Here is a 14,173-nt window from a genome sequence, read left to right as displayed (position 1 = left end):
CATACCATTTTAGACTTCAGGCAGATATATTGTATTTATTTACTTCCTTTCAAAATCCCTCTTGTCTACCACCTTCTCCCTCCAGAACACACCAGAACTGTCGTCTGCTGTCTTGCAACTCTGATTCATGGAATCTGGGTTCCACTTTCTCCAGATACACCATCTAAATAATTTCCAATTAAACTATAAAACAAGTCCCCATATGTAGTTAGAAATGAAACCAGTTTCTTCGACATCCATTTCTCTTATTCTCACAGCGAAGATAATGTTTTTGCCACTGCTTGTTAGTCTGTTTTGCTGGAAACAATAATTTATGGATTGCAACCAAACAGTGTGTAGACTGGATATGGTCCAAGGAAGTAGTAAAACATTTTTGGCAGAAAATGCATGACAATTCAGTCAATATGATCAATTTATTGAAAAAATTCTTAGTTTCTACTGATCTTGTAAATGCCCATAATTTTCACTAAAGTTTTAATCAAACTAGTAGTGTCAGTGGGCAAAAAGAATATTACATCCATTAGACTTGACTTTGTCATTCAAACATCCTATAGCAAACATTTCATGGTCTTAATCTTCCTGCACTTCATTTATTTGTCCAGATTCTAATGTGCTGTTTGACCTTTAGGAAGGAAAGTGGAGGCAATACTCCAGTGATATTTACTTCAACACATTCAAAACTGAATAATCCTTTTTAAACTGGTGATCACCAAGACTCTTAAAATTTCTCTCTCCATCACACAAGTTTCATTTTACCTGTGCTATACTTTAAGACCTGTCAAAGCCAAATTGGAATTCTGTTACAATTCTGAATAAACTCTGTTGCAGAATTGCAGAACTGCTCCATTAATCCCATTTATTAATAAACATTTACAAGTCCCAACAGAATTTATAAATATCAGTCTAATGTCAATTTGTTTTTGCTGTGCAAGTCTAGGCCTTCCATAATTCAGAACTCAGAAGCAATTGCCACATTGATTGAAAACACCTCTAATCAGTCAAACTTTGAAATATAAATTTAAAAAAAAGTCAGAACAGGTTTGACTTTACAGAAGTTTATTATGAAAGTAATTTAAAAGAAAATGCTTTAGATTCAAAAGGTAGCAAAAGCTATTCTGATAAATCAAAGCAACTCCTGAGGGAGATGTACTACGTAAAAAACGATGCAATTTCTTCTAATTAAATAGTGATCGGAAAAACCGTATTAAATCGCATCAATAACTTAAAACCAGTAACTTAAAAGTTTTGAATTATTTGCACTAAATAGCAGAAAGCAGACATCCCCAATCTTAATGCCAGCATTAAGATTTTTTATGCATTGCAGAGCAAGAAATAGCCACCAAGGCCACTAACATCCATTCCGAACATATTGTACATTCGTCAGGGTCTGTCAGAATTCATTTGGTCACTTTTCATGTGTCCAGCACATGTAATTTAAACTTTAAGTACTGCACATTCTGTCAGCCCAAACTGCACCCTATATTCAGGGTTTATATATTTTACTTAGTAACAGAACTGGAGTGTTTCCAATGTAGCCAAAAACATTTATGTTGGATTTAAAGAAAACTGCATGTCAGTTTTTTTTTGCAATAGAGGGGTTAAAATCAATTTTACATGGGTATCACTGTTGCATATCAAGTTTAATTTGGTAAATGAAAAGAATAAGTAAAATGAATATTCAAGTTGGGCAGTCTTTTGTTCCACAATCTTGTGCTGACTATTTGTTCTTAATTTGCTTTTATTTTAATTTTTAAAATTTTGCTCTGGTAATAAGCTTCCTTATGTGGCTATCTCTTTACAGGATACAAAAATCAGAACTAAAAATTGCTAGTAAGCAAACAATGCATTTCCTCAGTGCTCAAAAAAAAAGCAGAAGCGAACAGAATTAAGGCCCTTAACCTCCATCAGCCCAGAATTTATTATAAAAAGCAGAAAATAGAATCTCTGGGTTTCCTGCCACGATTTTAAAAAAAAGTTAATTTAACTGCAACATTTTGTGACCTAATTTTGAGATACTTCTTTGCTGCATTTTTGGTTAAACCACCAAGGTGAGGAATGGAAACAAATTAAACAATACATAAAAAGGGACAAGTAAAAACATCAAAAACAGAATAAAAAATACAGCTTGCATAGAAAACAGTCACACACAGATTGCTACCAGCTACATGCATACAACAGGAAATGCAGGTACTGTAACATGGACATAGTGCAATCCCTGGCAGTTTGTGCCAACTGGAGCATCCAAAGGCCTGAGCTGTGGGAAACAGGACAAAGTTTTTGATCCGGGCCAAAGCACGTTCACTTCCTTAAAGAATTGGGTCTCACTGAAAAGCTGCTTGATCCCCACAGAGTGACCCATGGCAAGGCTGCTCCGAGCACGTTTAACGTAGTTTCAGCTCATCTCCGCTCCCCAGATTGGAGCCGGGACTGGGGTCCTGCCTGCGTTGCTATATAGCAAGGAAGAACAAAATTAGTTGGACAAGTCAGAGAGAGACAGATCACCCAACTGCAATATGAACAAGTTTTTCCGCTAAATTATTAAGTTCCAAATATCCTTCTTGGACTGAGGCCACTGTCCCCAGAAAACCACCTATCCATTATTTTTGCAAAGGATTAGCTAACAATTACAAACAATTTTATACATATCATAAACAGCAAGATAGCAGCCAGGGAAAGTGCTGGCCCACTCAAGGACAAAGGAGGGAATCTATGTGTGGAGCCAGAAGAGGTAGATGAGGTCCTAAGTGAATATTTTGTGTCAGTATTCACCAAAGAGAAGGGATTGGAGGAGGATGATCTCAGGGAAGAGAATGTTGAGTTTCTAAGCTAAGTTGCTATTAAAAAGGAAGAGGTGTTTGATTAGATTAGATTACTTACAGTGTGGAAATAGGCCCTTCGGCCCAACAAGTCCACACCGACCTGCCGAAGCGCAACCCACCCGTTCCCCTACATTTACCCAACACTACGGGCAATTTAGCATGGCCAATTCACCTAACCTGCACATCTTTGGACTGTGGGAGGAAACCAGAGCACCCGGAGGAAACCCACGCAGACACGGGGAGAATGTGCAAACTCCACACAGTCAGTCGCCTGAGTCAGGAATTGAACCCAGGTCTCTGGTGCTGTGAGGCAGCAGTGCTAACCACTGTGCCACCGTGCCGCACCGTGTTAGAACATAGAACATAGAAAAATACAGCGCAGTACAGGCCCTTCGGCCCTCGATGTTGCGCCGACCGAAGCCTACCTAACCTACACAAGCCCAATAACCTCCATATGCTTATCCAATGCCCGCTTGAATGACCATAAAGAGGGAGAGTCCACCACTGATACTGGCAGTGCATTCCATGAACTCTCAACCCGCTGAGTAAAGAATCTACCCCTAACATCTGTCCTATACCAACCCCCCTTAATTTAAAGCTGTGTCCCCTAGTAACAGCTGACTCCATACGCGGAAATACGTGTTGTGTGTCTTAAAGTATTAAGGTAGATAAGTCTCCAGGTCTTGATGGGATTTATCCCAGAATATTGAGGGAGGCAAGAGAACAAAGCACCGGAGCATTGACAAACATCTTTGAATCCTCTTTGGCCAAAGGTGAGATCCCAGAGGACTGGAGAATAGCAAATGTTGTCCCACTGTTTAATAAGGGTAATAGTAATAATCCTCGAAATTACAGGCTTGAGTGTCTGACGTCAGTAATTGGGGAAATTATTGGAAAAAAGATTCACAGGGTCAAGATCTACACACATTTAGAAGCGAATGGACTTATTAGCAATAGACTTTATGGTTTTACGCAGGAGAAGTCATGCATCACTAACTTGATCGAGTTTTTTTTTGAGGAGGAGGCAAAGATGATCGGTCCCTCATGGCAGATTGATACGAAAGTGAAATCACATGGTACCAGGGGTGAGCTGGCAAGATGGATACAAAGCTGGCTGAGTCATAACAGAGAAGATAGCTGTGGAAAGGTGCTTTTCGGAGGGCTATAACTAGTAGTGTTCCACAGGGATCAATGCTGGGACCTCTGCTGTTCTTGATCTGAATAAATGACTTGGAGGAAAATGTGGCTGGTCTAATTAAGTTTGTGGATGATACAAAGGTTGGAGGAGTTGCGGTTTGAGGTGGATTGTCAGAAGACAGCAGGACATATGTCAGTTGGAGGTATGGGCAGAAAAATGGCAGATGAAGTTTAATCTGGATAAATGTGAGGCGATGCATTTTGGAAAAATAGGTATAGGTGTAAATTAGAGTGAATGGCAAAACCTTTTGTAGTATTGATATTCAGGGGGATCTGGGTGTGCAGATCCACAAATATTGAAGGTGGCAGCACATATAGATAAGGCTGCTAAAAAAAGGCCTATAGCATGCTTGTTTTCATTGGAAGGGGCATGGAGTACAAGGATAAGCAAGTTATGCTGCAAGTTTTAGAACTTTAGTTAGGCCACACATAGAATTGTGTGTCGAGTTCAGGTCACTACCAGAAGGATGTGGATACTTTGGAGAGGGTACAGAAAAGGTTGACCGAGATGTTGCCTGGTTTGAGGGATTTTAAGTATGAAGAAAATTAGATAAACTGGGTTTGTTTTCACTGGAACACAGGAGGTTAAGGAGCAACCTGGTAGAATTTTATAAGATTGTGAATGGCATGGATCGAGTGAAAAGTAGGAGTCCTTCTCCCAGGGCAGTGGGTCAATTACTAGAGCACACAGATCAAAGTACAGGTTGACGGGGGGCAAGGTTTTCACTAAGAGGTTGGTGAGTGCCTGGTACACACTGCCAAAGGTGATGGTGGTGGAAGCAGACAAGAGCACCTTTCAAAAAACACCTGGACAAAAACACGAATAGGAAGTGAATAGAGGGATACAGATCCTGTAAGTGAAGACAATTTTAGTACAGAAGGGCAAAATGTGGCAGTACAAGCTCGGAGGACTGCAGGGCCTGTTCCTGTGCTGTACTGTTCTTTGGTCTTTCAATTGGTAAAATATTTGGACATTAATTAATCTGTAAAAATATTGTAGCAAGTACAGGAATATCACAGATGCATTCTGACTTCACTGTCTTCAGATGTTGTCATCAAAATGTCGTGTGTGAATGAGGAAATGCAAGGCACCCAATTTAGATCCTTGAGTGTCAAGAGGTAACGGCAAGGTGCGATCAATTACTCAAATGTGTCTAAAATCATATGGGAGTGAGAGAAAACTGGGAAGAACCACATATTACTGGATAGAGATAAGACACTGAACTGGACTAACTCCATTTATCGGATTGTGGGCATCGCAGGTTTGGCCAGCATTCATTGCCCTTTCCTAGCTGCCGAGAGGGCAGTTAAGTGTTAACCTCATTGCTATGGTTCTGGAGTCACATGCCAGCTAGAGCAGGTAAAGGTGCCATTTTCTCCCCAGGATAGTAGTGAAACAGATGAGACCCTCCCAACAATTGGCAACATTTTCATGGTCATCAGTACACCCTTAATTGCAGAATGTTTTTGTCTACTGATTTTACATTTCACCTTCTGCCATGGTAAAAGTCGAACATGTACCCCCAGAATATTACCTGGGTCTCAGGATTAATAGTCTAGCAACAATAGCACTAAACAGTTACCTCCCCAGGATGGTATGGCTGCAAAAACCTGCAGTCAAGTTGAGAAGTAAAATCAGGGAGGAAATTACTTGTGACTTTGCTTAGGTCCATTTGGTGCTGTCGTAAAGGCAGGTATTAATGGAAGAAAGCAGAATACAGGTTGGGTCGGCCGGGGGGGGGGGGATAAGAGTTCGATAGGATTTGGGGTCGGGTGAGGGAAGACGGGGTTTTTTGGGGTAGGGTGAGGGCGGACGGGATGGGGGGGGGGGGTGCTGGATGTGATATTGGGACTGGGGTGAAGGCAATCGTGGTTTTGGGGTGGGGAGAGGGCGGAAGGGGAGGGGAGGCAGATGGGGTTTGGAGGTGGGGTAGGAACGTACGGGATGGGGGGGGTGAGGGCGGACAGGATTGGGCAGGGAGGGGACGTGGTGCGGGAGGACAGGGTTGAGGGTAGGAAGGGTTGCGGGCAGATGGGGTTTGGGGGGCGGGATGGGAGTGGAAGGGTTTAAGGGAGGGGTGCGGTCGGATGGGGCTGGGGCTCACAGTGTGCTGCTGCCTCATCTCCTCAACGGGGAGCAGACTTTACAAAAATCTCCGAGCCCCAGAGGAAATCAATTAACCGAATAATCCATTATTTGAACGAAATAGTGCCTGCCCATCTTGTTCAGATTATAGAGATTCGTCTGTATTCAGACTATAGGGAATGATTTGAATCTAAGAAAATGTGTTTCCCAGTATTGAGGCATCAAAAGATGTGAGTAGGTTGTTGAGCATGCTGATAGTGGTCACTGTTGGGACAACTAGTCCATGTTATACATTGTTATCTGGACAAAAGGAAATGACAGCATTGTTGCTCAGCAGGTGATGATGATAGCTGAAGGGACAGGTAGTGCTGAGGTAGGGGTGAGTTCAGAAGGACTTGGACAAGCTAGGAGAGTGGGCAAAGAAGTGACAGAGGGAATACAATGTGGGAAGAATAGAAGTGTTGACTGTTTTCGAAATGGGGAAAGGCTTTAGAAATTTGAAGCACAAAAGGGATTGGGAGTCCTAGTTCAGGATTCTCTAAATGTTAACATACAGGTTCAGTTGACATTCATGAAGGGAATTGCAATAGTAGTATTATTTTCAAGGGATCTTGAATATAAAAGTAAGGATATACTGCTGAAGCCGTATAAGGCTCTGGTCAGACAGCATTTGGAATACTGAATTGTTTTGATCTATATCTTAGGAAGAATATGTTGGCCTTGCAGGGGGTCCAAAGGAGTTTTACAAGAATGATCCTGGGGAAAAAAGGGCTTGTCATATGAGGAATGGTTGCAGGCTCTGGGTCTGTACTTAGAAGGACGGGGGGGGAATCTCATTGCAACTTGCAGAATACTGAGAGGCCTAGATAAGTGGATGTGGAGAAGATGTTTCCAACAGTAGGAGAGACTAGGACTTGAGGGCACAACCTGAGTGAAGGTACGACCCTTTCGAAATGAGATAGGAGGAATTTCATCAAACAACTACGGTGGTGAATCTATGGAACTCATCATTACAAAAGACTGTGGAAGCCAAATCACAGTTCTTTGGAGAGAAATAGATAGCTTCTTGGTCAGCAAGGGGATCAAAAGATTACAGGGAGAAGGCAAGAGAACAGGGTTGAGAAACATATTAGCCACAATCAAATGGCAAGCAGTAGGCCTTATGGCCTAATTTTGCTCCTATATCTTATGGACAGCTGCTGTACAACATTGTGGTAAATGCAGGACTGAAAATTTGGTAGTTGAAACAGAGTGCTTATAAAAATTGTAATTGTTACAATATTCATTATAATCTCAGGTTATTTGCTCAAAAAAATTCTCTTTCAGATTTATATTTTCCGCAAACTACCACCAGGTTAAAGGGATCAAAATACTAAATCTGTAACAACCAGGTATAAAACAGAAAGTGGGTAAGTTGCAATACATGTACAAATAGCACTTCCCATGATCAGTTTGACTATTTATTCAATCATCAGCATGCAACCATCATCCAGCACTATAAAAGTTGAAAATTATTTTCTATTTGATGCCACTGAAAATACTTTGATTTCATTCCACTTAAATCTATTTTCCCAAAGCTAAGTTGCAACACAACTTGGCCAATGTCTGAATTGGGCTCAATCTTGAGTCTGTCAGTCATGATGTCAAGATGTTCCCTTGTCCATTCCTTGACAAAATTTGCATCATGGATACTGCAAAGAAAGGGTAACAGATCAAGCTGCTTCTGTCATCGAGTACAAAATGTATTGTACCCATCAGCTTCACCAAAACCTAAAAAGACCAACCAATGAAATTAACCCAATTCCATGAACAATTAACTTATCACCTGTCCATCATTCGTTCCTGTTTGACTTTTCCCAAGAGCATACTCAGCCTCCAACATTCCAGGGAAAAAAGCCCCAGCCTATTTAGCGTCTCTTTAATTCAAACCCTCCAGTCCCGGCAACATACTTGTAAATCTTTTCTGTACCCTCTCAATTTTAAATATGCAGAATTTTAAAAGTGGCTCCACTTATGTCCTGTACAGCTACAACATGACGTCCCAATTCCTGTACATAGAGGAGTTGCGGTGTCATATTACAGCTGCACAGGACATTGCTGAAGCCACTTTTAAAATACTGCAGATGTAAAGCATTGAAGGACAAATCCCTTCGGTAAAGAGAAATGGGGACAATTTAAATACATGGGGTCTTTCATTCAGTCAGACAATGAAAACATTTGAGTGTATTAGAGTCTGCGAACTCGCCTCCCCAGACAGCAGTGGATAAGGTCATTCAATACCAGAGATTGAATTTCCTTACTCCTAGAATGTTTCTAAGAGTATTTGGATAAGTAAGAAGAGAGTTGAGACCACACCATATCAGCTAAAATCTTATCAACTGGCAGAACAGGTCTGAGGGACTGAACAGCCTATCCCTAATTTGTGTTTGTACATAAGAATTTTATCCAACTATGTCACCACATTTGATACATTTTGGCCCTAAACAGATTCTACTTTCCTTAATTATCCACTTGCTCTTATGTATTTACAAGATCTTCGGGTTTTCTGAACCAAATTTAATATTCTTCTCTACCCTATCTCCCGTATTTGAATTTTCTAATGTTGGCACACTCTCAGTGTACCTCAAAAGACTACTTCAATTCTGGATGATCACTACGCCGGCATCTATAGTTCCTTGGACTCCAAAATAGTATTCCAGTATTGACTCTCGCTAACAATTTCGGCTTTTCACCAACAATTTCTTGAAGAACTCAGTCTGTTTATTTCCCAGAGTTATAGTTTTGCTCCACTGTATTAAGCGAATACTATACAAGCTTTCCAATTCCACCCCCCCTCAGCTAAACTGAATTCTGTGACTCTCACGTTTAAGCCCTTAAAGCTCTCAGGACTTTTCCTGAACCTTGACTCAAACACTCACTGCATACCAATTCCAAGAACTTATCTTCAAGTTTAACAGCACACCATCCAAATTGCTCTCAACTACTCATTGATTTCCCCTACACACAACTCACTTGGTTCTGTTGCCTTCCCAGCAGTATAGCAAAAAGCAGTACTACTTAACATGGAGTGTCTACCTCCCTTTAACCCAGACATTCTTCCCTATCTGCCTGTAACTTGTGAACTTCTCTTCAGTGAAACCCAAACTTTCCTGAGTGACCTATTGAAAACATTCCAATGGACCACTTCTCAATTAAAAAAAATTCAAATAAAATAATTCAAATTCTTTATACCAAAAAAGCTTCTCTGGAATCAAAATCATTCAGCATGGGAATCAATCTTTTAAAGGAGCAATCCAGTTATTCCCAGTTTCCCACATTTTCCTCCACAGAGACTTTTTAAAAAACATTTTTAGGTATTTGCAAGCTGTAACCACTTGAAAGTCACTCTTGTACATTTGGAATTTTTATTTAAATTTAGAAATAGTATTTTTAAAAAGCAAATTTTAATTTTTCATCACGTCTCAAGTTCAAGCAAATGACTTGTTCAACAATTCTAGGTAGAGTTGAAGGAAGAGTAGTTAGGAAGTGGAATACTGGAGTGGTCCATAAAGATAATCATTCTGTTTAACATCATTGTACTATGCTATGCTTATTAATTCACAAGTCTATGGAGCGTCCACTGATTCTCACAGCACAGAACAAATGTTATCCTTCATCTTGCTGCAGCAGGAATACAAAGGAATGGGAATTTTGCCTGCTATAAAAAAATTGGGCAACACAAAGGAAAAGAAAACCTTGAGCACCAATAAATAGGGATTTAAAAAACTGAACACAAAAATCCAAGTTATATTCCAGAATGCTTGAAAGCATGGAATTATGCATTACTTTACTTTAAAATTGAAAAAAAAACAGTTATTGAAATGTTGCTAGCCCAAACAGCCATATACTTGATTGCCTGCAGTGCCATTAAAGTTAGTGATTGAAGGTCTAAGTCTCCTATAATTTAATGCAAATTGTAACTATGGAGCGTGAAATAAAAGAAAACAAACAAGTTATCACTCGCGAGTATAGTGGACAGGGCATATGTATTGCATCATAGGAACCTCTGATTTAAATCTCAGTTCATAAGGTCAACAGAAGTACCTCTGCTTTTTATCATCATCATCATGTTTTCCCCAGTAAGAATAGGAAATTTCAGAACCCCATCTTGCATTTGCTATCATTTTTCTTACTACTGCTGCTTTTGTTATTAGTCCTCCAATCTTCAGCTTTTGTGCCTTCCTCCAGCAGTATCCAATGATAAAAGAAACACATTTTAGACCGCTCCAAAATTGATCAGTATAAGTTTAGCACTCCAGCAAAACAGAAGCGAATAAATCAGTACAGTTTAAAGCCTAGCATCAAAAATATGTAAATGAGGGTCCTGCATTGGAAAAAAAAGCACAGGGCTTACAACGAAAAGGAGGATGGGTGGAAACAGAATGGTGATTCATGACTTCATTTTCATACAAACAGAAAGTAAACAGATCATATTCAGACAACTTTACATTTCCTTTTCAGTGGCTGCTGGCAGTAAGCTGCCTTCCTGAATTGCTGCAGTCGATGTGGTGTGGTATGCCTATGGTGCTGTTTTCAGGATCCTGAATCAAAATCCTGAATTCCAGGATTTTGACAGCAGTAAAGGAATAATGACATAATCCCAGGTTAGGATGATGGGCGGCTTGGAAAGAAAAATCACTAGTCATGTTCCCATGTATTTACTGTCCTTGTTTTTCTAGATGTAAAGATTACAGATTTGGAAGATATTGCCTAAACCACCTTGGTGAGTTAAAATATATGTTGCACATTGTACACTTTGCGGTCAGTATTTCAGTGGTGAAGATAGTGATTGTTGAATGTGTGTTAGATGGGTTATTAGCTTGGTGACTTATTTTGTCCTGAACAGTGTTGAGTTTGTGTTATTGGAATTGCACTCATGGAGGCAAGTGGACAGCACTCCACTGCACTCCTAACTTGCACCTAATGGTTGATTAACATTCCTCAGAGGCAGGTGGTGACTTACATGCTGCACAAGTCCCAGTCTCTGACTTGCTTTTGCAGCCACTGTATTTACATAGTCAGTCCTTTTCGGTTTCTGGTCAATGGTAACTCCCAAAATGCTGAAGTGGCGGGGATTCAGCAATGATGCTGGGGGAATTTGAGGAGGCAGTGATGTATTGTTAGCTTGGCGTTTCAGCCTTGTCATTAGCACTGATGGGTTCCCTCATATCAATGAGATATATATTTGTGGAGCCTGTTCCTCCAGTGAGTTAATTACCAATCATTATTCATGATTGGATGCTGCAAGAAGAGCAGCAAGACAGTTGGGGGAGAACATATCTGGTAATCAGCAGATTTCTTTGTTCATGCATGACCTCACCCAATGGTGCACAATTCCAGAGGGTGTCTTTAGTGTGAGGTGCAGTGGTCACTCTCACCAGAAGTGTAATGACACACACAGCTTCAATGGTTAGAATGGCAAGAATTTAGTGAAGTAGGTTATTCCTTTTTGTTTGTCCCTTCACGACCTGCTGCAGTCTAGCAGCTGTGCCTTAGGACCTAGCCAGCCTTGGTGTTAGAGTTACCTTTGGTGATAGGAATGGAGAACTTCAGAGCCTATGTATTCTGTGCCCTCACCTTCCTTCAAATGAGGCTGAACATGGAATGCAGATTCCTGAGGAAGGGTTGATGATGGTGTGTGCACGTTGGTAGCAACATAGGTGTTATTCAGTTTTTCTTTCATACGCTTGAACTGATGCCATGAGATATCATGGGCCCGAGTCTATTTTGACTACATGCATAGCAATTTACTCCTGACAGCACACCACTGTGTTGCCATCTCTGGTGGCTCTTTCCTAAGTGGGGCAAGAAACACTTAAGGATGATGATGGCAGTGCCTGCTCTGGTCATATTCATAGACAGTCAAAATTAGATTGCTGCTTGACGAGTTGATGGGATAGTTCCTCAACTTTTGCACCAGACCCCAAATGTTCGCAAGAAGAACTGTACATGGTTAGTAAGGCTATGTGTATGCTTTTGACAATTCTGGTGCCTTGGTCAATGCCAGGTGATCCAGGCAGTTTAATTTCTTGTTTGGAAGTATAAACCACAACTCTTTTTTTTTCAACTTTTGAGTGTTACTGGAATATGATTTTTTTTTGCCATAGGAATTGGTTAAAGTAAGGATATCCAAATGGATAGTTAGACAAATATTGGAGGCCAAGGTTGGTTCAGGATCAAGAAGTGATGACAAGTATAGTTGGGATTGCCTCTGTGACAGCTCTTTATGCTGGAATAATGAGCTGTAAATTTTTTTGTGTTTTAAAGTTAAATGTTTTCATGGTAAGGAATTTCAGTATAGGTTTCAAGAGGCCGAGGAGCACTGTGGAGCTGGCACTTCTGGAACTTTAAAACATTGAAAATTCCTGAATCAGGGAGCACATGAGGGTTGTCACTAAGAACTTATAATGTTTCAGAACACATGGAGGAGTCAAGCGGCCAAACAGCACTTTAGTGTCACTTTGTTCATTTCAAACACATCGCTGCCTTCTCAGTTCCTGCATATAAACCTCTTATCTCAGTCTTCTGTGGTCCCCTTAATAGTGCCAGAGACCCTCTCAAGAGTCCAGTGACTTTAAAATGTTATGACAATTTTTTCTGCTCCAAATACAAACGTTCACAGATTAAATTTGAAAAACTCACTTAATTTACCTTAAAAGAAATGTATCATTAGTTTGAAATAGTTCTTGAATCTTCAATATCCGACTTTGCTAGTTACTTCCCACACTTTTGATTTCTAGGTTTACAACTTTGGACCAAAATTTGCAATTTTATTATTTACAATTTGAAGCACGACAGAGAGCATTAACCATCTGGAGTTAAAATTCCAAATATTTACAACCTTCATTGAAGCTTGAACTGATGACCAGTAACTGACACTTGTGCCCCACAGATGCCAGACAATGGCCATTCCCAAGTGCAGTGAACCTAACAATCTCCTGATGACATTACATTGACAACAATGAACCTCACTAACAACATACTGGAGGTTACCACTGATACGAAACTGAACTGGTTCAGCATTATACACGTTGAGGCTACAGGTCAGAGGCTAGGAAATCTGCAACTCACCTAACTCTTCAACGTCCACCAGCTCTAAGGCACATGTAAGGAATGCAACAGATACTTGTTTGAATGAGTGTAGCTCTAAAAGTGTTAGAAAGTTTGACACCATTCAGGACAAAGCAGTCTACTTAAATGGCATCACACCCACCACCTTAAAAACATTCACTCCCTCCACCACTAAGGCACTGTGACAACAATGTGTATCATGTACAAGAGGCACTGCAGCACTCACCAAGGCTCCATTGACAGCCTCTTCCAAACCAGTGACCCGTTGGTGTACCTACAAAGTTCAAGGCACCAGTTCAATTTCATGAGGACAATTAAGGGTATGCAATAAATACTGGGCTAGTCAGTGACAATATATTCCTTTGAACTGTCAAATAAGAACAATATTCGCAGATACCTGGATTACTAATAGCATGCACTATTATCGAAACCAATTTCTAACAGAAGTTAGGCCTAGATTTTAAAAGTTTAAAAAAAATGGAGAATTGCAATGAAATTATTTCAACAGTAACTTACTTGACTTAGCTCATGCCTCCTAAAAAAGCAAACTCAATTTTTATTGATGTTGCCTTGAGTTTTAATCTGTTTACTGCATGTAAGTTACTATTGGGCTCATTTAATCATTTTTCTGTCTGGTTCTTGCCAACAGGCAAGCTAATAAACAGGATGGAGGCCATTTGTGGTCAGGAACCCTACTGTGCCAGGTTGTAATCTATGAGAGCAAGAATTATTGTAAGGGAATCAGAGAGATTGTAGCGGAATCAATTACGATTCAAACGAAACATTTCCAGTTAGCTGGGCAGTTTAGTGCACCTAGGTTCATAAGTAGCACTGCCAAAGCAGATTCACTCATCCTAAAGATTCAACTCTCCTATCAGATTTCTCCAAGTCAAGAGAAAACAGATCAACCTAATTTCCAAACAGAATAACAGGTGACATGAAAACAGGCAGCTTAATGTTA

The 14,173-nt window shown here is 40.3% G+C and overlaps 1 protein-coding gene across 4 annotated transcripts in view; it reads right to left on the bottom strand.

Moving 5' to 3' along the window:
- Positions 1 to 1,039: 1,039 nt before the first annotated feature.
- The window catches only part of cbfb (core-binding factor subunit beta), an 89,421-nt gene continuing 76,287 nt past the window's right edge, over positions 1,040 to 14,173 (bottom strand). For 2 of the 4 annotated variants that reach the window (XM_060837806.1, XM_060837805.1), the window contains exons 6-7: positions 13,439 to 13,486; positions 1,040 to 2,447 (exon numbers count right to left, since the gene is read on the bottom strand). In XM_060837806.1, coding sequence (XP_060693789.1) covers positions 2,398 to 2,447; positions 13,439 to 13,486 — 98 coding nt within the window. In that variant the 3' untranslated portion in view covers positions 1,040 to 2,397. The remainder of the gene's footprint in view (positions 2,448 to 13,438; positions 13,487 to 14,173) is intronic. The other 2 variants (XM_060837808.1, XM_060837807.1) reach the window with 1 other exon arrangement.

Source organism: Hemiscyllium ocellatum, chromosome 17, assembly GCF_020745735.1.
Source record: "Hemiscyllium ocellatum isolate sHemOce1 chromosome 17, sHemOce1.pat.X.cur, whole genome shotgun sequence".
NCBI classification, from domain to species: Eukaryota; Metazoa; Chordata; class Chondrichthyes; order Orectolobiformes; family Hemiscylliidae; genus Hemiscyllium; species Hemiscyllium ocellatum.
Note: the sequence above shows the minus strand (reverse complement) of the source record. Positions and strands in the feature narration are given on the sequence as shown.